The 27,275-nt window shown below is 36.7% G+C and overlaps 2 protein-coding genes across 8 annotated transcripts in view; one reads left to right on the top strand and one right to left on the bottom strand.

Annotated features, from left to right (window-relative positions):
* The first annotated feature begins 433 nt into the window (after positions 1-433).
* LOC109034430 (uncharacterized) lies at positions 434-17,194 on the top strand. Of its 4 annotated transcripts, XM_019047564.2 has the most exons (8): positions 434-884; positions 3,655-3,760; positions 7,096-7,305; positions 7,983-8,037; positions 9,050-9,418; positions 10,234-10,314; positions 11,809-11,891; positions 12,597-17,194. In XM_019047564.2, exons 3-8 carry the CDS (start codon positions 7,108-7,110, stop codon positions 12,738-12,740), a joined length of 930 nt encoding a protein of 309 aa, XP_018903109.1. In that variant the 5' UTR covers positions 434-884; positions 3,655-3,760; positions 7,096-7,107; the 3' UTR covers positions 12,741-17,194. The 4 variants fall into 4 exon arrangements, with proteins under 4 accessions (XP_018903109.1, XP_072157334.1, XP_018903108.1 ...); XM_072301233.1 differs by lacking the exon at positions 3,655-3,760; XM_019047563.2 differs by lacking the exons at positions 434-884; positions 3,655-3,760 and adding an exon at positions 4,724-5,801 and having other exon boundaries at positions 7,096-7,299.
* A 176-nt stretch (positions 17,195-17,370) lies between these two features.
* LOC109034428 (monocarboxylate transporter 14) overlaps positions 17,371-27,275 on the bottom strand; it is a 78,358-nt gene continuing 68,453 nt past the window's right edge. For 3 of the 4 annotated variants that reach the window (XM_019047557.2, XM_019047558.2, XM_019047560.2), the window contains exons 7-9: positions 26,457-26,739; positions 25,282-25,444; positions 23,517-24,304 (exon numbers count right to left, since the gene is read on the bottom strand). In XM_019047557.2, the coding sequence (XP_018903102.2) occupies positions 24,208-24,304; positions 25,282-25,444; positions 26,457-26,739 (543 nt within the window). In that variant the 3' untranslated portion in view covers positions 23,517-24,207. Of the gene's footprint in view, positions 17,670-23,516; positions 24,305-25,281; positions 25,445-26,456; positions 26,740-27,275 lie in introns of those variants that run through there. The other variant, XR_002009144.2, reaches the window with a different exon arrangement.

The following is a 27,275-nucleotide window of genomic DNA, read 5'->3' as shown; positions in this document are numbered from 1 at the left end:
ACACGTGATTGATTCAGTCAGCTTGCTCTTACCTCGAGCAACTATTTCAACTTTCCCGCGGGAGGTCGAATTGCATATTTAACGAATTGAAGGGGATTTGAAAAGTTGTACTGAGGCGTAAGCGTCCTCTGGCAGCCAAATCAAGAGCGCAGCTCCCCGTGCCGCGCTGTTTGTCCTTCGCACTAGTTTACTCCCTTATCGAGAAACTATTCAAACTACCCTGAGATCGAATTGCAAATTCAACAAAATGCAGGACACTCTTTGCTTTAGGACCCACCCGAATTGTCAAACCAAAAATAAGCGTTTAAGTCACTAACATACTGTTTTAGTTGGTCCTCGGTATTAACGAACAAGAAATCAGGGGAAAATTTTGTTACCTCTATCAGATATTAGATGCCATTAAGTCAATAGCTGATAGTGTCTGATAAGAGGCCTTTACCCGTTGAGCCAACCCGACATTCTTATGGAGATTATTCCTCTTTTTGCTCCGCTTGGCTGAATGTCTTCTTGTAGTGTGGTATGGACTTATTTTAAATCAATAACACAATTTGAAGTTTAAATGGAATGTTTTCTTGGAACTGAATTTTGCATCGGAGGATGAAATGGTTTTAAGCGACTGGCGTGAATTATTTCACTGGAAAGTTTGCGACGCATCGGGAGGTGTGGTACACGTAATTTAAATGTTACATCCACACTTTCGAAAAATGTTGTACATCGAGTATATCTCAGAGGAGGATCTCATTTAGGCTTGACGGGGTGGCTACCGCTCCTTGTAAGCTGCAATTTTTTTATGACTGTATAAGGGCCTTTGTAAAGTGGGGATAATTTAGAACTAGATTTGGTGAGAGTGCCATAAACTTGAGTTCCTGGGGATAAATTTACAGGTTTGCGTAAAGAATCAGATGTATGTTTATATAAACGTTGTACATTTTTTATCAAATTTAGAACCGTGGATCTAATTTCTTATAATTTTTCAATAGAATCTACTAATTTTTATGATGGATGGTTATCGAGAAGCTGTAAGGGACGTCGGCTTCATATCCATGAAAAAGGTGGAAAGGGGAAAATGTTATACTGGATTTAGGGAATGTGTTATGAACAAATCTTACAAAGGGAAGAGTAAAAGTTGAAAATTTACCCCTTCCCCCCTTTGGTAACTAGTTTCACAAAAATACGTCAAACAGGAGCCAAGATAGAATTTTAGGTCCTAGATTTGAGTTCCTTTTGTTATGTAGTTAAATTATTCCTGCTTCTTAATTTTTATTTATTATGCAAAAATTATATTTTTGCGAAGTACAATCCTGGCTTTAGCGCCCTTAAACTACGGCATTAACGGTTGAACCTACAGTAGTGGCACGGGAAAACCGAAAAACAACGCAAGGACGCTAATTCAATATTAAACTTCCATCGCCTTGCTAAGGCGCAGGGATACAACTATTTAAACTCTCCGGAACGCGTGAGGTATCACGCCTCAATTGAAGGCGTTTTCGAATCTTCTGTATTTTCATGACGAGATTTTCCAATTTTTTTTGCATTGTACTGTAGATTTGAGTTCCTTTTATTATTTAGTTAAATTATTCCTGCTTCTTTATTTTTAATTATTCTGGTAAAATTATCTTTTTGCAAAATACAATCCGGGCTTTCGCGCCCTTAAACTACGGCTTTAACGGTCGAAACTACAGTAGCGGCACAGGAAAACCGAAAAACAACGCGGGGACGCTACTGCAATAGTTAGCTTCCATCGCCTTCCTAAGGCGCAGGGATACAACTATTTGAACTCTCCGGAACGCGTGAGGTATGACGCTTCATTTGAAGGCGTTTTCGAATTTTCTGTATTTACATGACGAGATTTTCCAAATTGTTTTGCATCGTACTGTAATAAAAATTATCTGTTCGCGAAATACAATCCTGGCTTTAGCGCCCTTAAACTACGGCTTAATGGTCATAACTGCAGTGGCGGCACACAGGGGCGGACTGGTAGTTGAAAAGTTAGGAGGAGACTTAAATGTAAGGGCCCCTCCTGTCGTTCGGGTGCCCCTCTAAGAAGGTCCGTGGGCCCTCCCCCGGTAAATTTTGAAAATTTCACACTTTTTAAACACGTAGGCATTATTGGAGTTGGATTCGACAGTACTTGAACTTCAAAATAACCCATTTCAGATCATCGGGGGTCCCTTCATCACAAATGCTTTTGGCGACCTTTCATGTCTCTTAGAGACAAATTTTCAAGGAATTCGGGGCTTTTTAGTGATTGAAAAGGATAAGAAAATTACAACATTACGGGAAAAAAAGATGACTCGAAAAAAATTCGCCGCGGGGGCCCCTTCGGGACCTCGAGGCAAATTGTTAGGGGGCGATCGCCTTCCCGCCCCCACGGCCAGTCCGCCCCTGGAATACAATATCATTGTCATACGTTAACATAGCATTAAGAGAAGCGTCTAATAATTATTAACAGTAGTAAAATTTAAGTATCATAAACGTCAAAGCTCGTAACCATTTGCAAGTATTTTTGAAGTTTTCTATCCTATATCGTCAGGGTGTGGTGGGGGGGGGGGGGTCCTTTTACCGCGTGAAAGTGAAATAAAAATAATAATCTATATAATATCAACTACTGTCGGAATAAAATTTAAATATTACAACAACGGAACGGAAAAGGCACCTGAGGTCCCCTAAGGAGAGGGGGGTCAACGGGGCCTACGCGCCGGTCTTCGCTCGTCCATAGAACAATAGCTGCTTTTCTATGGCTGGTCTGGCCATCATCATTGTGATCCACCCCGAGGGGCGCCCGATAGTCAGAGGCGACGACGGGACAACCGGCGCACAGTGGATCGAGTCAGTGGCGTGGCGTGAATTGCGATATATCGATTGTTATGCCATTTAAACCTATGGTAAAGAATCGATTATTGAGGTGTTCGCTGCGAACACCCTGTTCATCGATCCTTTTCCATAGGTTTAAATGGCATAATAATCGATATATCGCTAAGCACGCCACGCCACTGGATCGAGTCAATCGTAGAGGTCGGACATGACATTTTTAACTAAAACTGCGATATTTGACTCGTCATATTTTAAATTTTAAGGGTTGCATCTAGAAGAGGATTTCACGAAAAAACCACTGGAGCCACTTTTAAAACCTTAAAGTTTTGTATTAACGGAGTTATGAGCTTTTAAAGTTTCCACATTTTTTTCGACCCTCCCCATTGACTCGACCTGTTGTGCGGCGCAGCGTAGACTGAAACGGCCCGGCGGGAGGAGAGGTAGAGGTCTAAAGATAAATGAACGTAGGGAAGCGGCAAGCGGCGCACAATGGACCGAATCGATGGGAGGGGTTGGACATGAATTTTTTCCGAAAACCGCAAATTTAGTCGTTTATTTCGTCGGATATTTTAAATTTTGAGGGGTGATTCTCGAGGAAAATTTTACGAGAGAAACAATGGGACCACTTTTAGAGCCTCAAAGTTTTGTATAAACGGAGTTATAGGCGTTTAAAGTTTCCAAATTGTGTCCGACCTCTCCTATTATTGACTCGATCCACTGTGCGGCGCGCTCATACGGAAGGACGCAGAGAGGAGCCCGAGAGCTGCGGCGAAGGACCGTAGAGTCCTATTCTTTACTATTTAAGCCATCTATTCGCGCCTAATTTTAATTATCGTCCAGGTTGTTGGTCCCCTCTGATGATCCATTCAGCTCATCGGTCTCTTGTCGGGGAGCCACGTGGAGGTCGAATGCGGTAGATTATTGGCCACGGTAACTGTCAACAGAGGTAAGTGACGGCGGATTGAAAGGCTCAAACATAAAAATCACATGCTTAAGAGGAATTTAAGGACGGAGGCTTGCTCATAGTTATTTCTTACAGGCACGTACACATATCCATTTTTACACACACATCATAAAGATCAGGAATTAATGATACTCCTGACTCTCGTATTGGGCAAACATTTTCCGCCTCTAAATTGGACTGCATTTTGCAATTTGGAACTATAAATTCTGGCTCATCTGAAAAAACACTTATGTGCATAGGGAAACTAATGGCACATACGTTGTTTTTAAACCGGGCCAGAATTGATGGGTCCAAATTGCAAAATGCAGTCCAATTTAAAGTATCGCATTGGCTCGCCCGTCCAAAAGAGACGGAGTTACGAGGCGTTTAAATAGTTGTCCTACGGAACAGGGCATATAAAAATATATGAAGTATATTTCCTGACGATAAGGTTGTGGCAAAAGTAGGGAAATTTTTTTATAATTTTCCAAAGACGCTACGATTCCTCTGCCTTGGAGAGACCCCCCCCCCCCCCCCCCTCCAACATATCGATGACTTAAGTCGACGGATTCGTAACTTCATCACAAAGTTTAAAAATCTCCTATCAGATTTCATTATTTTAACACTTACATGCCCAAGCCAAGCCAAAATGACCCGAGGCTTGCCAAAAAAAAAAAAAAAAATCGTGGCTCACCGATCAGGGCCAGATTCACCTACTTGCCGCCCATGGGCCACCTGTATTTTTCCGCCCCCTTCTCATTCGTTTTGAAACATCAATAGATCGTATTCGACAGCGGTTCGATGTATCGTTTGGTTCTAAACAATAGAGCATAACCTCAAACAAAAATTTTATGATTTGATTTGGAAAAGCTGAAAATGAGAAAATTCCTAACAATTTCACTTTTCATTGCCGCATTTGGTACTCGAGATCGAATAAAAATTCGATCACATGAGACCCGTTTTACCTCAGATTTCTAAATTGACCTTTGAGGCTGTGGTTACATATTGAACCAATCGATATCAATATAATCTCACCTGTGTGATCTGTCGAATACGATCTAGAAAAACAATCAAGTGAACGTGCCGGTGGGAGAGGGGTGTATGAGACGCGTTTACTCGAGTTGGGCACATTTTTTGTGGAAGCCCTGTCAACACTAACAAAAGTTCAGTTCCGTAAACCCATCCCTGTTTGGACAAGGCCTTCCATATATAAAACACGAACGAAAAAATTATGAAAGAACAAACATAAATGTGATTAATAATTTTAACTTCCACCGCCGCGCCGACCGCACCGTGTTGGCGCAATGCTTGAAGTATTCATGCAGTCTTGTAGGCGCTATGCGTTTCAAGCCGACCGCTGCTGACCACACTGTGTTGGCGCAATGCGTGAAGTATTCATGCAGTCTTGTAGGCGCTATGCGTTTCACGCCGACCGCTGCTGACCACACTGTGTTGACGCAATGCGTGAAGTATTCATGCAGTCTTGTAGGCGCTATGCGTTCAAGCCGACTGCTGCTAACCGCAGTATCTTTGACTTTTGACTTGACCTATCCATTCAGAAAATACCACTACTCACTTATCTCCATAAAGAGGAAACGAAAAGAAAAGCGGAATTATTTATTGTAAAAAAATGAGAAGTCGCGAATCGGCAAATAATCATTGCATTTTTTCCGAACATCGGCAACCGTGTATGGACAGAGTGAAGAAGAAAAACATAAGTTGTAAACAAACGAGTACAACAAAATCGTCAGTGTCGGTGATAAGTTATTATTAAATTAGTAAAAATAAACATATTAAGTGAATTGTACATATTTTTAAAATGTTGGTGAACAATGTTAAAACCATTAAGAGTGGGAAGCAACGAATGAGTGATCATCAGAAAGGCTTGCTCGTTTCGTACATGCAACGCCACCCGTATTTTGCGAAAACAGGTCTTTGTCCCGGGTCTCAAGATCGCCAAATGGCCAAAAAAATGTGGGACAGAGTAACAAACTTACTGAATTCTGGAGGTCCTGCTCAGAAATCAAGTTCAGGCTGGAAGCAGGTTAGTGCAGTATCATTTTGACCATTCTAGCCTTCGTAGCATCATCCTCGCAACTGAATCAGAGCGAAGCGCAAATCACCACTACACCACAAGAGATTACAACCCTTCTCCGTATGATCATCTGATGTTTCATCAATTTATCGTGATCTCAGATGTCTATCTTGTGTACAGTAGAAAAACCTTTTATTCAATGACTGAGAATACGCAAATCAAATGGTGTTGATATTTTGAAAGCGCCGGTCTCGCATTTGACTTCTATTACAAGGAGGGATAACCACCCCTCCATTATATAAGTTTACTGCTTCAAACCTCTCCCCAAATGTTGTATCAGCATACATTTTAAACTTTTTGATAATCGCAGCTTGCTGCCATCAATCCAAGTGTGTCACCTGTAATGTTGAAAACTAGATTTGAAACTTGACTCAGGTGCGTTGTTGAAGTAAACTGTTTGGGACTGTCTGGAACTAAAATTACCTGATTTCAAACAATTGGCACTATCAGACTCTCTTAGACTTACCCGATGGCTTGTTTGTTTATGTACAAAAGCCTAATGTTTCTACCAAACGTTCAATGATCTCAGGAGGTCGATAGGACCGCTGGATTGCATGTGGAAACCGAAGAATCAAACGGAATTGGACAAGTTCACTTCGACAACGCACCGCTCATCTGAACTTTAACCTTAATGGCCACCCTCCTCATGGGTGAAATTCAAGACATATGCACTAAAATTGTTGTATTTTTCTGCCCTTAATGTCACATGGCATCAGGACATCGTGGGTACTCTTGCATGCCCGTACTCTCTGCGCATTGTGAGTCTCTGAAATGATGGCTCAAATTCAATTGCAGCATCATTATTTATCAGCCTTGATAGAACTTTGTCAGTCAGTTTTTATCGAGCCGATAATTATCTTCTGTCTAGATGTGATCGTAGATTCCTCATCACTCATCAGAAAATGAACTTGGAAGTTTAACGCAATTGCTTTATTTTCTCAGGATCCTTTTATATACAATAGTTAAACTGTTTGATGCATGCATGAAATAAATCCTTACAGTCCGCATGTCTCCACAAATGTTTGCCTTAAAATAAAAAAAAGCTAACTTTTTTTCTGTTTGACGTACCCAAGTACAAAATTTCTTTTAGTCAATTTGAACTGGAACTATTTACCTCAATTTGTCCTCTGGACCACTCACTGTGGATCCTGTAACTATCTTCCACAAAGGAAGTTTAGTTTCTCTAATCTAAAAATCCCTGTAATCATACCATAGTTCACTATTCTTGTCTTATTCATTTTAGACATGGGCGGACATGAAATCTCGAGTAAAATTAAAAGCAGGTGAAATACAGCAAGCACAAAGAACTGGAACTGAGGTTCCACTTCAAGGATCATCTGGTCAAGCGGCTCACCTGAATGAAACCGAAGAAGCAATCTATGGTCTCCTAGGCGGAACTGATTGGATTGGAGCGACTGAAAATGGAATGGGGACACACTTCGTCAGCGTAAGCGTAAGATTTTCTTTTTCTTACTGCAATTAGCAAGCTATGGTTTTTTTTTTAATGCATTCCAGTGGAATGCTTGGATCGCTCTCTTGCAGTGGTAGATGAGCAGTTATGTGCAAACCTTGCCTCAAGCCAAAACGCAGATGACCAGATCTATGTTCCAGGGATAGAATAAAGCCCTAAAGATAGCAAAGCTGTAGATGCCACCATACCTTGTTGCTTCTTCAAGCTCATTTTAGGGTGTTCTCATGAATTTTCTCAGAATTTTATTTTTGCAAGCCATAGAGCACCCAGAGCCATGGTAGAATTGCAGAGGCTATCATCCTTTTTAAGCTTCCAAAGCCAGTAAGTACAGACTTCTTTGCATTTAATGCGCTTTTTATGATTCCATCAATGATTTTAGATACTATTGACAACTTTTCTCTGTCAGTTTATGCCTCCTTTTAATATGCAAAGAAAGCAATTCTCTTTCTTGAACCTCCAAATTTCACTGGCTCAAATGTTTGACTCTTGATATCTGCTGCTGTGAGCAGCTGCCCATTTTTAGTTTGTAGGCACTATAATTTTACTCTCTTTTACATGAAGATCAAGAAATGTTAGAACCTCCTTGACATTGCTGTTCTAGTGTGATTGTTTGTTGTCACATTGGATATTGCAATCACTTGACTCATTTTCTTTTTTAGAATCTCACCGACGAGCAGTCTCCCACCTCATCCCTGGACCTCATGGATGATGAAGGTTTGTGTAGTTGATTTCTTCAGAATTACTTTTTAAATTGAAGTGTTTTTTAAGTGAAGTTTTCTGCTGGAATCGTAACATGATATTATAGTACGATATTCTGCATTTAGCTGCCTCATTTGTAGATTTCTATTTCTTTAAAGGTCATCCAGGTACTCAAGTTTTATTCAACTAATGTATTTTTCATGAATAAGAGACTGGACCTTCCACACAGCCTAATTCAGTCGAAATCGTGCCTGCTTAACTTTATAAAATAGCACATGAGGATAGTTTTATTAAAAACCGCCAATTTTTATGTATTGATGAATCCTTATTAAATTGAAATATACTATTTTCGTTACCAATACAGGGCTTTTCCTGAAAGGGTCAAGTCAGAAACTCCGTAAGATACAAAAGCTGGTCATAGAATTTGAGTTGAAAAGTGTTGTTAAGGCTTTTTATAATGTAATAAGAATGACTTATTTTATTGAAGTACATGAAGGATGTTTTAAAAGTCTCAATGGACTCAGATAAATAATACATCTATCTATAGAGTAGTATCAAAAATCAACATCTATGGTCACACTTAACTGTTTTTCATTTTTCACCTTCAGTAACAATAAAGAAGAATGATACAAATGTACATTAATTGAAATTCAAAATACTAGCCGTAAGAATAATGGTGATAGCATTTTAATTTGAAATGCCATTTTATAGACTCTGGCAATTTTAAAGTTACCTGCAATGCATTCAATGCCATCAAAGGGTACAAAATGAGATCACCTATGTGTATTTATTCTCAATGAAGAGAAGTATCTTTAATCTTATGATAAAGAGATTATTTTTTTCCAATCCAAAGCGAATATGCACTCAAAATGAATCAATGTGCATAGGCCAGGCCAGTATGAATTTCTTGCCTGATCATTATCTCACTGTTTGATTCTGATAATAAAAAGGGCCAATTTACAAAATTTGTTTCATAGGCACTTGTCAAGTCACCTATTTTACCCGTTTTGCCTGCTTTGACTTGCAGGAGCTGTGCACCTACCTCGTGTCGACTTTGTCTCAAGACTGGAAACAAACCCAGTCAAAATTAATCGTTTCATCCTCCCGGCATATCACAATCAAACAGGAGATAGCAAAAACCAAATGCCCCTCACCATCACATATGAGCAGTTCCATAGTCAGTCAACAAAAGAAAGCTCCTCTTCCTCGTCGAGGCCACCTTCAGCACCTGCAAGGCTTATGGAACCAGCAAAGAACGGCTCTTTCTGTTTCACATCACAATCTGGCCAAGCGCAGTTTTTTCAGCTGCCACCTTCTACAAGTTCCACACATTCACCTACTCTCTCTCCGCAAATGCCATCATTTAATTATGTGTCCTCAACTCCATCATATAGTAGTATGTATCTTCTAAATTGTACACAAAGAAGTCTATTACGTAGTATAATTTAATCTGCTTATCCAACGAATGAAAGTTCCCAGAAAAAAAGTGTTAGGAAAAACGAGCAAGCCTAGTTCCAGGAGTGGAGTTCTGTGACTAATTGCATGAGCAAGCTTTAGCAGTAAGTGCATGCTGATTTTTAACTCCTTGTCAGACGTTTGTTCTGAGATGCAGAAATTTCTAAGCCTTTCCATTTTGAAAAACCCTTTTTTCCTCAAAAATTTCAAAATGATGTCCTTTTCTCTGCTTCTTATGAACTGATTGCTGCTTTTTACCAAAAAATTCACAATTTTCAATGGATTTCCATACAATGTGATTTTCTTTTCGATTTTGCCGAAAATGTGCAACTTATTAGTACTTTATTAGAGTTAGAAAATTTAATTTTGACTCTAATTATAATTTTTAAAACTTCTTCGCTTTGTTTTCTTCCAAAATGGTGTGGACCTAGCATAATTTCTCCACCTTGTTACGTACAGTTTAGGCCAATTCTTAGTGTTTTTTTCCCCTCACTTATACCTAAGAATGTCCCGTTTTTGAGGCCTTCCCATTTTTGAACACGACTAATGGTGACCTGCCGGTTGCATGGTTTAGAGGTTTTCTACCCCTGAATTTCTCTTAGAGCGATTGAATTCAAGTAAATGCTCTACTCCTAGGGTAGCTTGCTGAGGGTTTTCTGGGATGAATTTATATCTGAAAGATCAAAAATTAATGCAGAATCAGTTTTTGTCGTTTTAATACCATGCACTTCTAACCAAAAATTTTCTCATTTACAGAAAAACATCCCGTGGATGATGACCAAAAGTCTGATAATGATGACAACGACGACTCAGATTTTCGGAAACCAACTGGAAAAAGTAAGTTTCATCAAGTTTCTCATTGGCTATCATGAACTGATTTTTATTAACAGTATTTCTAATCTATACTATAAGCTCTCAAGCCTCCTAATTTTGCGAAACTGGTAACGCTTAGTTCCAGCGTTCTACAAAGCCGATTTTTATGATTTTTGCGGCTATCGACGGGCAATTGTCTCTAGATAAGCCAACTCTTTTCAGATTTTCAAAATATGGCCTAGGTTTTTTTATATTAAGTGGTAAAGTTGCGAATTCTCCCATTTAAACAATGTAAATTTATATTTTTTGTCATAGTTTGTTTGAGCGTTTTACCGGGCCGATTTCCAAGTTTTTTGCGGTAATCGACAGGTAATTGGCCCTAGATGAGCCCGCTTTATTCAGATTTTGGAAATAGGACCCAGGTTTTTTTACAATCACGTTATAAAAGTGAGTGAATTTTCAGAATGCTCCGAGACTGCTACCGCTATGCGCGGGAGGATGCGCAGTGGTCGAGGAGGTTGCGCAGTAGCTGGGTAGCCTGCGCATCAGCTCTACACTTATCTACTCAAGATTTGCCCCTACTTCCTCAGGACGAGCGGTAGCCGAGTCGTCAAAGACGTCGGAAGCGTCCACTTAAAATATGGTGTGGGTTCGATCCCCATTACCCGAAATTCTTAATTATTACCTGATTATCAATGTTCGTTGTTTTACTGCAATATTTCATCAAGTAGTCATTCCAAAACGCGTCCTTTAGACTTCAAAAAAAAAAAATTTGTTTCTTTATTCATCAAAACCAAAAATTATTTCATTCTAAAAGTAAAGTATACCTCATTTCGTAATTTTTTAGGGGAAAAATAAAACTAACACCGATAGGAGGGTAAAAATAGGGCCGCGAAGCGGCCCATTGATGGCGCGGAGCGCCTTCAGGAGGTTGGGCCGCGTAGCGGCCAGGGGGCGTAGCCCCCTAGTGAATGGATATTGACAATCAGGGCCGGATCCACGATTTTGCCCCACCTAGATTCTAACATTTCCAGCCTTTCTTAGAAGACTTGAAAATCAAATAAAAGGTTGGCATCTTTGGAATCTGCCACCTTGGGACAAAGCCCATGGTTAATAATAATGACTATAGAGCGATCACTTGATATCCAGCATCTTGACTCTGACCCATGCCACAAGCAAGTAATGGGAGTAATGATTATTGATGTATTCAATATATTAAATCTAATGAAGGTACCTACGGTAATGTCGAAAGATTAAATTACTTTTTTTGCGCCACTGCCTTACTTAATGAGGTAAGGAGGGGGCCACCTGGTCCATCTTTGCCCAGCATTGCAAAAATTTGGAATGGCGTCCCTGGGCAGCACCTTCATTTTTTGTCCTCCAAAGGCAAAACCTGCATGGTCCTGTGGACATGTTTGATCTCCATCATTCATAACTGTGACTATATTTTCATATTTTCATTTTGTGTCTCTGTTTAAGTTTCTGTCTCATTTGCACTTTTTTTGTCTGTTTACGTAGAAAAAAGAAAAATGACCTCAGTTTATCAAGAAACAACTGAACTGTATGCAAATGAATGTAAAGAAATGCGAAATGCCACAATGGTAAGTTCTTTTTTTCTGCAAAAATTATATAATCTAATTTAACTCTAATATAATATAATATCGTTATATGGTTTTAGTTTCACTTGATTTCTTATAATTTACAAGTATAAAAAAAAAAACAATTTTTTGATACTTCATAGACTTATAGTTCTATTTGTCAATCCTATTATCAGATATTAACTGGAACTAAGGAGTTGCTCTGATTTTGGTTGAACCAGTGCAACACATATTATGCCTTATGGCATTACATGAAAATTTTGAAATGCCATTTTTGATTACCTACTTTAAGTCTGGTGAAATAATTAAAGAAAAATGTTTGCAGACATGTTTTGAATTACTTTGGAAAAATGAATTATGAAGAAGAGGTACGAGCATGACACAATTTGAAAGATGCACTACCCACCCTGCAAGAGTTTCTTTTTAATTTTGAATTTCTGATAAAACCAGGATTTATAGTGAACCATGAGTTGCTTCTTTTTACTGAAATTCTGGTCAACCATCAATGGTGACTTCCTTAAATGTTTAAATTTTAATTTTGGTTTTTCTGATGTTTAGAAAGTTAATTTTTTTACTTTAACTGTAGATTCAAAACAAGGTCCGTGAAATAAAATTATTCAGTTATTTCCTCTTTTTTTCACCTTGTACATTTTTTTATTTTTTTCTACTTTACCTTGTAAAATTCATGAAATATTTATTTTGTTTCAGCTGGGAATCGAGGCACTAAAAAGTTTGAAAGATAGCATTGAACTGCAAACTGCTGCAATAAAAGAAATGACACATGCAATTATGGGACTTTCAGCTGCTGTAACGAATGGTTCCCTGACACACGCTCCCGTTGGCCTGTCATGATCTCAAATCCAGAACCCTGGTTGTTTGTCAATTCTCCCTGTCATAATCAATTTAATGAAATCAAATTGAATGGAGTAAAACAATGCTATTGAGCGTAGTTAGATTCACATGAAGAACAACAATGTGATTCTGTTGGTTTTCTGCATTTTTAGCATACATACTATGTACCGAAATAGGGCTCATAAAAATTTATATCGTAAAAAAAATCCCTTAATTTGAGGAAGCATTTTATTCTTTTTTCATATTATGTTTTACACATTCAATCAAATTGTTCAATCAGTTTGAATATATATATATCCAAAATCAGAGCTGCTTATCTACAGAATCAGCAACTATTACTAATTACTCCTCACAGAATTGGCTTTATGTAGGTATGTATGTCTGAACATATTTATTTAGTTCTGCTCAGCTTTCTGAATTTTATTATTCTTTCCTACTTTGGTCTAGTTTTCATGAGCCCTATGTGTTAATATTGGTCTCTAGCACAACATTTATGAACTGGTTATCGACCTGAAGTTTAAACTTTCCGTAGTGTTTAAGATTCTCAAGTGCCTTTTTTTTAAAAAATTTTTACTCTAGAATATCAATTTTTCTAAGAGTGCTATTTTTTTTTTTTTTTTTTTTGAAGTAAGTACCTACCAGAAATCCAAAATTCCTAGCAATTAACTTTGGAAAGTACTTGTCTTCTTCACGGATATTTAGCAAATTGAAATTGCCTTTTCTCATACTGGCAAATACTAAATTACCTAAGTGTCATGCAAGCAGTTTTTAAATACTCTCTCCTCTGGTACAATTTTTACTGACATCATAATTTTACACCTAAACTGGTGCCAAAAAGAAAACTATATTATGTATTATCCTTGAACTTGACTTTTTGCCAAGTGCGTTTTCTCCTTAAAATTTTGCTGCCAATTTCAAGTTTCACATGAGGCAATGCAGGTGGATATGAAGATAACCTTAAAGATGACGTTTTTCTTTTCACACAGCAATCTGAGTGTCATTACGCAACAAGAATACAAAAATTAAAAGAAGGGCTTTTTTCTTCATTTTGTAAAGTGGCAAGAAGACACCATTCAAATAACATTGCAAATACTTCTTTCCTTAAAGCTTTCAAATTGTTATACATCGCTATTTCAAAATTCCTGAGAATAAGAACATTCTTTTCCCCCCAATTGAGGGGTTGGGTGCAGAAAGGACATTTCTTGGTTGCGCTGTTTCAGAATTCTCAAAGCTAATTTATATTTCAAACAGGAAACTGTTGGATGAATTTTCTGAAGTTTTTTGTTTCCAGCATTGTAAAACCATAAAGAAAATTCAGTGTCAGTTTCAAAGAATTCTGTACATTTGCTTTAATTGTAACAGATGAAACCTTAGCAGAAGTTCTGAGACATCGCAAGCAAGGTATGCCTTTCTGCACTCAGCGCTTCAATTAATGGTGCCGGTTTTAAGACATCAACTATGCAAACTGCAGTTTTGAACTGATAAACTAAATATCTGTGGGCATGATAGCTGTAACAATTCAAACCCATTGACTGTTGTTGAGCGAGTCGTATGTTTACCCAAGCGCATAGCTATGTAATATGAGAGGGCTGGTTTTCCTTTTTCCGTTTTATTCACAAACAGTATCTACCCTCATCAATAATTTGCTAAATGACATTGTTTCTGCATCACGCCAACTATCGCATCGTCAGCGGTCTCAAAACTACTTTTTGAATGTATCAAAAACGGTATTGTCAACATCGAAAAAAAAAAAAAAATTCATGGGAATCAGGAATTTTTGAATAACTGATGAAAACTGAATAACATTTTTACATGAAGAATTTGCAATGTTACTTGTACGGGGTCTTCATTGTGTTTTGGTCCTTTTTTTCTTATTCTTTGTCCATATTCGGGCACGTATAGATGAAATAATGATACATATAAAGCTTCATCGTAGTTTTTTGTTTCTTTCAGAAGTTTGTTTTGTCTCTTATAATTTGTACTCAATTCATCTAGAGTGATTCACCTAGCTTATGAAACAAATAAAATAAATGGCAGAAGGTTTATTGATGTCCTACTCATGTGATATCATTACTACTTCAAAAAAATTTCTCAAATGATTTATTTTAAGGTAAAAAAGCTTATCGGTAATTGAATACCCACCCAGAGTATGTAATGATTTTTTGCAATTCTTAAAGGTTGGTAGGTGAAGATAGCGCCGAACAGATTTTGTCAAGCTTAATATTGTGCTGTACGCATATTTCCACCTTGATTGCATATTAACTTTTAAGTAATCCTTATTTTTTTCATTATGTATGTAAATACTTAAGTATCATGAGCTCTGTCGCCCTTTGACCTGGAATTTTAATGATCAGAATGAGAACGAACGGTATTGCATTAGAACTGCCTGTATAATTTTTTAGAATTTATATTTTTCATTGGTGATGTTATCAATCTCAAATAAAGTTTCTTTTTCAGAGAAATTAATTGTGTTTAAAGAACAGGGAGGGAAGATAAAATGATAGGTAACCGTCAAAGACTGAGTTCGGAAAAAAATCCTTCAAAAGTCAGTTTAAACTGTAAGCTATGAATTCCAATTGGAGGTTACTTAAGACAAAGTGAAAAGTTTTCCGCCTTTTAAAACTTTTATCTGTGCCTGTACAATTTCATCTATGTTTTAATCAGTCCAAATAGTTAGAATCCTCTCATTGAGTTTCTAGGTTTCTGAGATTTTCGTAAATTCTGTAGCCTCTTGTACTTTTCTCTCTAGCTATCATATATAAGTATTAACATCAAGCAGGATATGTGCGCAGTGGTGTTTAAATAGTTTTTTCCATTATTTGCTGCATTGCAGGTCAGTACCAAGGCCCACACCAACACTGTTGTAATACCAATCGATGTAACTTTAGAGAATATTGTGGGTCTTTGTGTAATGATTGGCCATACTAAAAATTGAGTTTCGACTTCTGAAATTTGTCCCTCTTCCTAGTGTCACCTTCAATGGGTTTATCTTTTTCATTTTTATTGCTCCTTAACTCATCATTTTTGTGTAGCTAAAATTTTGTCGATACCGCAAAGATAACAGACTTTTTCTTCGAAAGCATGTAATTTGTTGCTCTCTATATGGATTTACCATTCTCTCACTTGTTATCATAAGATTTTTCATCAGTATTTGTTCCTTTCCTTTAATTTTTCTCCGTTTTAGAAAGAAAAATTTATGTATTTATTTTGTGTAAATTCTTTACTTTAAGCTGTCGTAGTAAAAATTCCATAATTTTTAATCAGTGTAAAAATGTTTCCACTGATCCTAGAAAATTAATTAAAGAGCTGAAAACTACCCGAGCATTTTAATACGGTATTTTCTAGGGTTAAACGGTTAGAATGTAGAAGTGTTATCTATGGGTCAAGATAACCCCTTTTTTCTATTCAGTTTTCCCAGTCATAACTATGCTGGCACCGCCGCCGAGTTACTTTTGGAAACGATTTTATGGAGGAAAAAAGGTCTTATTTTGACCCACGGAGTACGCCCCTGTAGTGTGGTCTTCCTGTTTAATCTCGAGAAATTCTGTTTAATATTGTAAAAGTTGGTTAGACCCTCGTTTTTTAAGCAATCCTCTTACAACTAAGGACTTAAAAATTGTGCTATTAGAAGTCAGCTCTCTATGAACTTCCTACCAGAGCTCGAAAAATCCATTTTTGTGTAATTTAGTAGTAGGTACTGTTTTCCCAATCCCCTGAAAGACAAAGTTGTAAGATAGCAAGACTACTGAAATTCGGTCGCATCCATTTTTTGTGAAATAGATCATTCAGAGTTTATCTCTGAAAATGATGAGTCGCAGCATTCTCGAATAATTTTATAATTACTTTTTTTTAAAAAAAAAATTAATAATAATCATCATAATAATGATGGTCTGCATAAGCTGTTATTTTAGAAGATAAATACATATAATAGTCATAGAAGCAAATGTGTCAGCATTTTTCGGGATTGCGCGACTGGATATGAAACTAGTCAATTGTGCTGTGCTAAAATATTTTGAAAATTATTTGATTTCCCCCTCTTTTCTATAGGTTCAAATGTATATAGTCTTCTTTACTTTTTCCATCCTTCATCATTCCATAATATTTTCAAAAATAAATTGTGCAGACAATGTGGTTGTTTTAGTAACATTCCATTCATTACTGAACATTATCTGTTATGTTCAGTAATGAATGATAAGTTAGTGAAACATTCCTTTTTCTCATATCTCAGTTTATACTCAAATTGGGTTTTTTAAACTCAGAAAAGAAAAAAAATCAACCGAAATCTCCTGCGACTTTGAAAGGGTTTTTATGTGTAATTCCATATTTTTTCAGTCCTTTCCCTTCATTACTTTATAGTAAAATACTACTACTATTACTATTACTACTTTTACTTTACAGTAGTGGAAAATGTATAAACCTATGTTTGGCACAATACATTATTTTTTTTATGTAAAGTTGACTTCTGCTTTTTTCAGCCCTTCTCCCCACGCAGGAAGTTCAGAGAAGAACAAAATGAATTTTAAAAATTTTCCTTAGAGGGCTCTGTTTTCTAAACCTTCTACTCACCAGAAAAACCTTCTTCAACTCCCTAATAAAATTTGAGGAGAAGAATGTAAATAAAGGAACACAATTGCGATAAATTATTTTTACAGTTTAATTATTTTTGAACTTGAAAATAAGTAAGAAAAAGAAGCCTAATGAAAAACAAAACAAACTAACTGAGATGAACAATATTTACGTCAAATGTACAGAATATAAATGAAATAAGATACTGGATCACTTCATAAATAATTATGAAAATATAATTGAATTTAAGTTTATACAAAGTGAGATGAATTTCAAAAACAACTAATCAAAGAAAAATAGGATTAATGTAGCATTACTCATTTACACTAATAATCACAGATGTTTTGAGAAATTAAATGAAACCTGGAAAAGAAGAGGAACAAAATCAATTGTTAAGTAGGAAAAACTACCTTTTTAAAATGACTGGCTCATTACAGGACTGACTAATCATGGGTGGCGGTAGCCACCTCCGGACAAAGTCTAAACTCGACAACACTGGAAAGCCTCCAAACGAAAAAGGTGGCAGCCAACCATAGACACACGTAACTCCCTTATTCTGAAAATTGATTCGACTCGAACTCGACTGCAGCCCAAACGACGGCACGGATTCCATTGATCTTGGTGTCTACTGACGCACCTAAATTGGGCCTACTAAGTGGGAAAGTTTCATCCAGATCCATTGAGTTTTCAAAAAGTTATAAGCACTTAAAGGCCCAAAATGACAAATATTTTTTGTAACATGGGCCGTTCAGTAGCGGGAAACCGACATGATCACCTTTCACAACAGATTTCTCTCTTACACGGCCACAGATTCTAATGGAACTTAGAAAGGCCCTGCTTGAGGATATAAGGATTTCATTTATACCACATTTAATAGGGTTTCAATGCTCGGATAATTCAGCATCGGCAAATAACTTTCAAAATTTTAGCTACAATATTTTGAATTTTAGAAAAATCCGGTATAGTGGTTCAATGCCATTGGTCGATTCCGTTCAGTTCAGCCAGTCTCGGGAACGAAATTTCCCTAGTTACCAATACCAACTTCCAACTCTAACTACTTGAGAACAGATTTATGATTTAATGTAATATAAGAGTTCAATTCTCTGTAGAAGCTAACTAATATTTTTACACACTTATATTATTACGTCCCACGTCTTCTGCCAGAGTCCGATACACTATTTCATTAGTTTCTCTTAAAATGTTCAAGTGATGTCTTTGTTCAGAAGTGAGGTTATCAGTCGGTGTGTATGTCTGACCCAAGTTCACCCAAGCATCAATAAATGTAATTCAGGTAAATTACGTCGATAATAGGACAACAAAGTTGTGCCAAACTATCAAAAGGAAGCAGGATTTACACCACAGTTTGCATTCTCGTGACTAACAGCATCCAAATATTTCCCTACCATGCACACCGATGGATCGAAGGGAGAGCCCATTACTCTCAGTTTTTAATTACATTATTGTTTTCCTCAAGTCACGAATGCTAGTTTCCATATCTTGATGAGATGTAGTTGTTTTCAGTGGACCCTATCAGTCTCAAGAAAAGATCTAAAAATTACTGTAATATGAGCCTTCCCCCATCACACTACTTGCGACACGGTCACAAAGCTCTGACCAAAATTTATTCGCTTTAAATTTTGCTTTCAACCTTCGTGCTCTGGAGTGCTTGTGCTTCTCCTAAGTGTATGTTATTGACATTAAGATCTTGTGTTCTTCATGACTAATCTTGGAAAGCTTTCGCCTCTTACCGTTGCTGGTTTACATCATCGGCATATGCGGGGATGCGAGGTATAATTCAATCACTAAGTCAACTTTATGTCCCTAAATCAGAGATCTTTGACGATGAGTATTAGCTCAAATTTGGTTTTCTTCGAGTCTCTTTGATTTTGCGTCAGAAGTTGTTAGAAACACCATGTGGCCAGTCAATGTGTAACAAAGTCTTTCATGAAAGGTATGTACTCGTTCTATTTTCTCAGCTTGATGATTACTATAAAATCAAGAATTTACATTCCTGCATAAATCGCTGGGCCAAGTAATTACGTAGCGCCCATTCCGTCTCTATTTTAACATAAGGGCTTTTTTTTATGCGGATCGCAGTGGAACGCGGTGGATCGCGATGAACATCGGTATTTTTTTATTCTGTTCCTCAGCGTGATCCAAGCGTTCCAGGTGGATCAGGGTGGAACGCTGGATCGCTCTTCCGAGGTGGGGGCAGCTCGCGATCCACTGTGATCCTAATCTAATGCGAGGAAGTTGCCGTCCCCAAAAAATCAAAACAATAACAAATCGAACCAAATTCCAAGTTTGGATTTTTTTATCGCTTGGAACACTTGGATCGGTCCGGATCGCTCAGGATTCCGATCCAGTGCATTCCACCGAGATCCACCCTGATCCGCGATAAAAAAAAAGCCCTATATGAAAACTTGATGTAAACACATCAAATAGTGAGGTTATGTTATGGACTTACACTGGTGGTGCAGCTACCGACTGTTAGATAATAAACCCTTAAATGCCATCCGGCTAACTTAGCTACGTCCATAGACACCAAGATCGTTGGAATCCGTGCCACCGTTTGCTCTGAATTCCATTCTATATCGAATCAATTTTCAGATGAAGTGAGTTGAAGGTGTGACTAAGAGTGTCGGCCACCCCTTTGTTATAGGGACTTTAGTAGGTCGTCATTTTCCTCGAACGGGGGTGGCTAACGCCACTCTTGATGTGAAAATATTGTGGTGTTGTTGGTTGTTGTGTCACAGAAGTATTCCATCTTCACCTAGTGAGTTTCTAGCATAATTACTCCAGTGAAACAGTGCACTCTGAAATTAATTGAGCGTTGGATCTATGTATGGTTCGCGTGCCTACCTAGTTCTTAATGGAATAAATGTAATCGGGTGAATCAAAGCCAAAAAAGATTAGACCAATCGGTAGCGTTTATGATCAAAAAGTTTGCGCCTAGGTACCAACTGCGGAACATGCTCTGATGAAGAGTTTTGGGGGTGGTGTTTCTAGTCCGACAGTGGACAACAAAATTACTAGGAATTCTTGAACTACCAGGTAACTGAGAGGTAGCCTTCATTATCTTTTATGAATCAAAAGACTCCATTCAAATTTAAATGCTTACTTCATGCCAGTTAGGTATACGATTCGACAAATTATGTGGTGAAGCAACTCTAAGCAAAATAAATCAAAAATTCTCCGCTAGCGTCAATATAGGTATACTGTAGCAAGAGTGGCGGTAGCCACTCGGGGGGTAAGCTTACAGTGTAGTATTTGCAGCAAGTTTTTCTCTTTTTCAATTAATTTTCTGACTGAGGCCATTGTAACTTGAGGTTGAAATTAAGTCGATTATTACCTGAATCGCTCAAGTTCAACGGAATGCATAATAGGTATATGTACAATTTTCTTATCTTCATGTTTCAAGTCACATTCCTAGACGTTATACTCTGTTAAAAGAAAAAATACTTTTGTGGCCGATGGAGCTTGGCTTAACGCACACTTTTATTGATAAATTACTTAAATACCTCTTACAGGAAATACTTTTTATAATGAGTGAACCAAAAAAAAAAAAAAAAATTTAACTCTTTGAATGGACTTTCCACTTAGTGGTCTCACTGTTATTTAATTTAAAATTTTAGTGGCTGAATGTAAGTATGTCCAACAGTTGAGTTAAACACAGTAAAAATTGCAGAATTAATGTTGAAACTTTATGAGTAAGGAATAATTTATGCGGCAAAAGAAGTTCATTCTAAGTAGCCTACACTATGACAATTAATTGCTAATCCATCAGTTTTTAAAACATTATGTACCCTATTTCAATGAGAGAAGTTTAAACTCACCAAAACATCAGGTAACTTTTATTGATTGCAAACTGAATCACCCCCTATTAATGTTTAGTTGATCAAACAAGGAGTTCCAGTTCTGCTCATTGAAAAAATTATTCTCAGTTTCTCTGTCTCCAGCCAAATGTTTTATTAGCTTCACATCATTCCAAAAACGACCTGATATAAAAACTACAAAAAACCCCAAAAAACTTTCAGATTCTAAGGGGTAAAGAATCCGGCCAAAGTCTTAAACTTGTTGAACCAAATTTTCTTATTACTGCTAAAGGAAAATAAAAAATTATACTTTACTGAAAATCGAATGTGGGCCCCTTCATAAACGAGTGATACAACATTCACTGCATGTGTGTATGTGAACCTCTTGTAGTTTTGTAGGAGCCCAAGCGGTTCGTTCGCTCTTTCCAACAAACGCTACATTCGTGAATGGAAAGTCCTTGAAGGAGCACATAACGTCCTTTTTCTTTCTTTAACTTTTGCATTTTTTATTCAGAATCTTCGTAAAATCAAAAAGAAAAGTATGGACTGATCTGAGCCTTATATGTGCTCTAAAACAATATGAAATATTTTATCGCACAAAGTCGAACTGTAGATCGAATGTAGGCCCCTTCATTTATGAGTGATGCAACAGTCATGACGTGTAAGTATGTGTAGCCCTTGCAGGAGCCCCCTTCCTCACCTATTTGCATTTTTATCTGAAGTACAAAAAAAAAAATCGGTATGGATTGATCTGAGCCTTCTGTGCTCCAAAATAATATGAAATATTTTATCGCACAAAGTCCAATATTTTTCGATTCAGGTCCTACAAATGCTTTTAAAAGAGCATGAAAAAAAAAATACTCAATCGGCTGGCGAAAGTCCAGTATTTTTCTTGAGAATAGTCTCCTCCTTCAATGAGTGATGCAACAATTGCGACATTTTTGTATGAAAAGCCCTTGCAGAAGCCTTTTTATTTGACTCAGCTAAATTTTGAAGAATCACTGACGTGTCCGCAAAAATGCGTAAAAAAGATAGGTCACTGAAATTAATGCTTCATAGAGATATCTGAGGATCCATGTCAAAACCCTCTTACCTATTCTACTCTGCGTAAAAAATAAAAACGCTCTTTTCAACCATGATTTTAGTTTTTTTTAAATCTTCATTAATTTTCTCTTAAAACAATTTGCAATATCTGGGTAATCCGGAGTCCTTTTCATGACGATCAGTTCATTTTGCAGTGGTATAGGATACAATGTTATAATAGCTACCATTTACATGCATATTAAACTGCAGCATCATAAGTTGAGATTAAAAATATTATACAATAAATAAGTTTTGGGAGAAAGCAAAGGAAGACTGATGCGCTCAAAAAATACACTGCAAGCAATCTTCCAGCATGCAGAGGGGACAAATACTAATGATTACAGTAAGAGTATTTTTGCGGACACGTCAGTGATTCTTCAAAATTTAGCTGAGTCAAATAAAAAGGCTTCTGCAAGGGCTTTTCATACAAAAATGTCGCAATTGTTGCATCACTCATTGAAGGAGGAGACTATTCTCAAGAAAAATACTGGACTTTCGCCAGCCGATTGAGTATTTTTTTTTTCATGCTCTTTTAAAAGCATTTGTAGGACCTGAATCGAAAAATATTGGACTTTGTGCGATAAAATATTTCATATTATTTTGGAGCACAGAAGGCTCAGATCAATCCATACCGATTTTTTTTTTTGTACTTCAGATAAAAATGCAAATAGGTGAGGAAGGGGGCTCCTGCAAGGGCTACACATACTTACACGTCATGACTGTTGCATCACTCATAAATGAAGGGGCCTACATTCGATCTACAGTTCGACTTTGTGCGATAAAATATTTCATATTGTTTTAGAGCACATATAAGGCTCAGATCAGTCCATACTTTTCTTTTTGATTTTACGAAGATTCTGAATAAAAAATGCAAAAGTTAAAGAAAGAAAAAGGACGTTATGTGCTCCTTCAAGGACTTTCCATTCACGAATGTAGCGTTTGTTGGAAAGAGCGAACGAACCGCTTGGGCTCCTACAAAACTACAAGAGGTTCACATACACACATGCAGTGAATGTTGTATCACTCGTTTATGAAGGGGCCCACATTCGATTTTCAGTAAAGTATAATTTTTTATTTTCCTTTAGCAGTAATAAGAAAATTTGGTTCAACAAGTTTAAGACTTTGGCCGGATTCTTTACCCCTTAGAATCTGAAAGTTTTTTGGGGTTTTTTGTATATAATAGAACAGGGAGCGAACGGATCTTAAATTATCGAAAAGAAAAAGTTACAATTATATTGCTTTCGATGTCAATTCCATTGTTCTATCATTAAATATAGCCAGAAACTTGACTTGTCAACTGCTCTTTCAACTATTTTCTCTAATAAAAATAGAAATTAAATCAAACTGAGGCTTTGGCTTCTTTCTATTTTCTCAACTTTTCAACCAAGTTGAAATCACAATAATTTTGTCCTTAAGATTTACTCCTGATTTCATTCATACCTACAAAGTATAAAACTATCTTTATCATTATAGTAAATTTACATGGTGTCATTTTTGAAAAATAATGAAACTAGTGCAATAAGCATGCCGCAAACTTTCAATCTTTAAATGTCTTGTTATGATCTAGGTATAATATTATAATTCGCAAAATTCAAACAACTGGAACATTAGATAGGAAAAAATACCTAAGGGACTCAAAACGGGTACGCACAATGTTAAGTCTTAACTGAAAATACAGAGGGTACACAAAGTAAAGAGAATTAAGAGGGATATTATTACTTAAAGCTCTTTTGCTGTCAAACGGTTTTTGGTAAAAATCATAACAAAAATAATTTTTAGATTATCTCTGAACTGTATACGCCACTTTAGGAACGAATTAAAAAAGAGGATACTTGGAGGCTGAGCACAAATGACTTACTTTGGATGACTCAGTGATGTATGTATGGTCTTTGTACAGTACAGACTAAGCTTGTACATCCACAAAAAAGAACAAAAACAATCATACAACTTACCTACGGCTGAACTATTGCTAAGTAATTTTCTATCAAGTAATTGTGCAAATATTAAACATGTTGCATAACAGAATCATCAAATGTGATGGATCGTTTCTTCTCGATGTAGAGACAATTTGTTCTTTCATTGGCTACAGTTGATTTCCCACTGAAAAAAAAAAATGGAAACTGTAATGTGATGTTATTGTTTCATTTTCACCTTCTTTTATCGACTAATGAGACATTCCTTTAAGTAAAAATAGGAGGAGAGACAAATTCTTGAATGGCAGACGAATGCTTTATTCTGAATTTTGAAGAAGTAAAAAATCCATATGGGATAATGAGAATTTTGACTTTCAACCAAAATCAGGCTAATTATCAGTATTAATTTGGTCTTGACATGCCTACATGAGACACTTAAGAGGAATAAATGAGTTAGGAATGGACCATTAGACAAGGTACGAATTAAAGGATTCTGATACATGTTTCTTAACCAAAATTTCACGCAAAATACGATTCGCGCAACGAAAATGACTGAAACCAACTCCTAAGGAAGATATTAACGTTTTTATTTCACATTGGTCACGAAGAATTTGAACTGCCCGCTGACAAGAAACTCAAAGCTCTACGTGAGTCATATCACGCACTACAACGGTTTCAGCAAGCTTCTCAATCGAGCTATGTTCATTTCCCACCACGTGTTGTTCAAACTATGAGCAATTTGCTGTAGCTGAGCCAAAGCGTCAAGACTGAGGTTGCCAGATTTTTATATCGCAGAGACTATCATGATAATGTTTAGCGCGCGATGTGAATCACGTAGAGCATTGAGTTTTCATGAGCGGGTGGTTTCAATTCACGCATCAAGAATCATTAAATATCTTCGTAAGGAGTTAATTTCGGTCATTTTCGTTGTGTGCATCGTGTTCTACGTAAAATTTTGGTTAGGTAACATGTATCAGAATGCTGAAATTCGTACCTTGTCTAGTGGCCCATTTTGTGAATTGAATACATTTCATCATTAGGCTCATAATGTCCGTGTAAAATCAAAGGAAATTAATTATTAGAAAAACATCACGTTTCTCATGCTGGATAGAGAAAACTATAGATGGCTAGGGAAAAATAAATAGTATTTAGAAGTTTCCTTACTTCAAATTCTGCAGATTGAGCTTAGCTTTTTTTGACTGGATGATCTGCTTTTTGATTTTTTCAATGCATGGTAGAACAAGAAGCAAGAGCCCCGAGATAGCTATGAACACACCAGAGAGGTAGAAAGACAAATCGTACGTTCCAGTCACGTCTGACAACCAACCTTGAACAAAATTAACACGATTACAAATTAATTGAAGTTTAGAGGAAAGTAGTGGGACATTAACTGTAGGTGTGGAGGTAGTGAGAATAGGAAATATATATATAAGAATGGTTCATGAAGTCTAAGAAATTAGAGTGGTGTAGTCACTTAAAGAGAGAATTCCAAGATGTGGCATCAACTCAAATGCTGAAATACCCTGTAATTGAGAGGTTATATTGGTGATGATATAATTTTATTGAAAGGTACCCAACCATTCAGAGAAACTTGATTTATGAAAGGGTTTTCCCAGAAAAACAATTTACTGTTCACGTCTATTCACTTAAATGAGAAGGGAAACTTTGCTTCTGATGAATAACTAGTTTTTCTGTGTAGTGCAAAAAAAGTTACATTAATAAAATTACCTAATGAATTTTCATAATGCATTTGGCTTTAAATTTTAAGCCTGTAAAATTTTGTTATTATTTGATGTTCTTTACCCCCTCCCGAGCTTTAAAAATCAAAATTTCTATTTTACAATACTACAAAAAGCAAAGCTGAAAAGGGAATTTTTCAGTATTTTTATACAAAGTTTCTAATTGAGATGAGCGACTGTAAATACTTCCTCATAGTTGGAGGGGCCCTATTTTTCCAAATTTTTCTTAAAATTTTTTTAAATAAATATTCCATTCATTTCTCAGCTCACAAAATCAATTTTTTGTCTAAAATTCCATTTAATGACTCCCTTATCCCTCAATTAACATCTTAATGATGACAGACTTGATCGACAAGATTAGATAGAGTCAAGCTTAGCCCACCAATGAGCATGCTTATACGTGCTACTAGCGTATGCTTATAAATACTCTTGTATGCAGTTGTATTTTTTTCATTTTGAGGACACTAATCCTTTTCAATGCTTCAATTCTGATTCAATAGTGTTGTGCTCATTTGTGTGTGCGTGGCAAAGAAATAATAAAATTAGAATAAATAATGAAATACAGGAGTGGAAATAAATAAATCTTAGACACTTTTTTACCTGCAAGAGGTGGACCGATTAGATTTGCAACTCCTTGAACTAATAATAGTAATCCATAAGCATTGGTGAATCTCTCGAGTGAAATAAGCTGAACGAGGATTATGGAGGTCAGAGAATAATTAGCAGCAATAAAAAGGCCAAAAGCACCAGAGACAATGAAGTAAGCTTCGTAAGACTTTAGAAGAGGAATCAAAGAAATCACAAGACCACAGAGTGTCATTGAGATTGCATACAGCACATTCACATTCACCCACTTACAGTCTCCGGCCCAACCTAAAATTATCTGTAACAAAATAGTATAATCAGTACATGTTAAATTAATATACGGTGGGTTCATGAATGACGGAGCTCAAATTAACTGTCCTTTTTCCATTTCATTCACAAAGACTATCAAAGCTAAGTTATACTTTCAGTTAAAGGATGAAGTATTGGGGACAAAGCCAGATGCAGTGCAGGAGTGGACAAATAAATTTAATTGCTTACAATCCACAACTTGATGAAAAGATGGAGCCATCCACCAAAAAAGAAATCTACAGCTTAAATATGCAGGACTAACTTGATCGTTCTTATATAATGGAATCTTTGAAGTAGGCACCCGCTTTTTGAAGCGATGAAGATAAGTAGCGTATGCACCATGCCCCATCATAAATTGTAAAAATCTACTGTTCCAAGTCGTCTATAAAGCCAAATATGGAGTTCTGGTATCAAGGTTTTAATCCAGAACTTCTTCGGTTCGTCGTCCCATTCAATTTGCCATCTTGCCATTTTGTCTTTTTCTATTTATCGTTATGAGATACGAAGTTTCAAAAATCCCTATCT

Source organism: Bemisia tabaci, chromosome 6, assembly GCF_918797505.1.
Source record: "Bemisia tabaci chromosome 6, PGI_BMITA_v3".
NCBI classification, from domain to species: Eukaryota; Metazoa; Arthropoda; class Insecta; order Hemiptera; family Aleyrodidae; genus Bemisia; species Bemisia tabaci.
This window is presented reverse-complemented; position numbering and strand designations above follow the sequence as displayed.

Coding starts and splice junctions, on each gene's coding strand:
- LOC109034430 (XM_019047561.2), top strand. CDS start 5,577: ATGTTGGTGAACAATGTTAAAACCATTAAGAGTGGGAAGCAACGAATG. Junction 5,802..7,095: donor CAAGTTCAGGCTGGAAGCAG/GTTAGTGCAGTA, acceptor TATTCATTTTAG/ACATGGGCGGACATGAAATC. Junction 9,419..10,233: donor CTCAACTCCATCATATAGTA/GTATGTATCTTC, acceptor TCTCATTTACAG/AAAAACATCCCGTGGATGAT.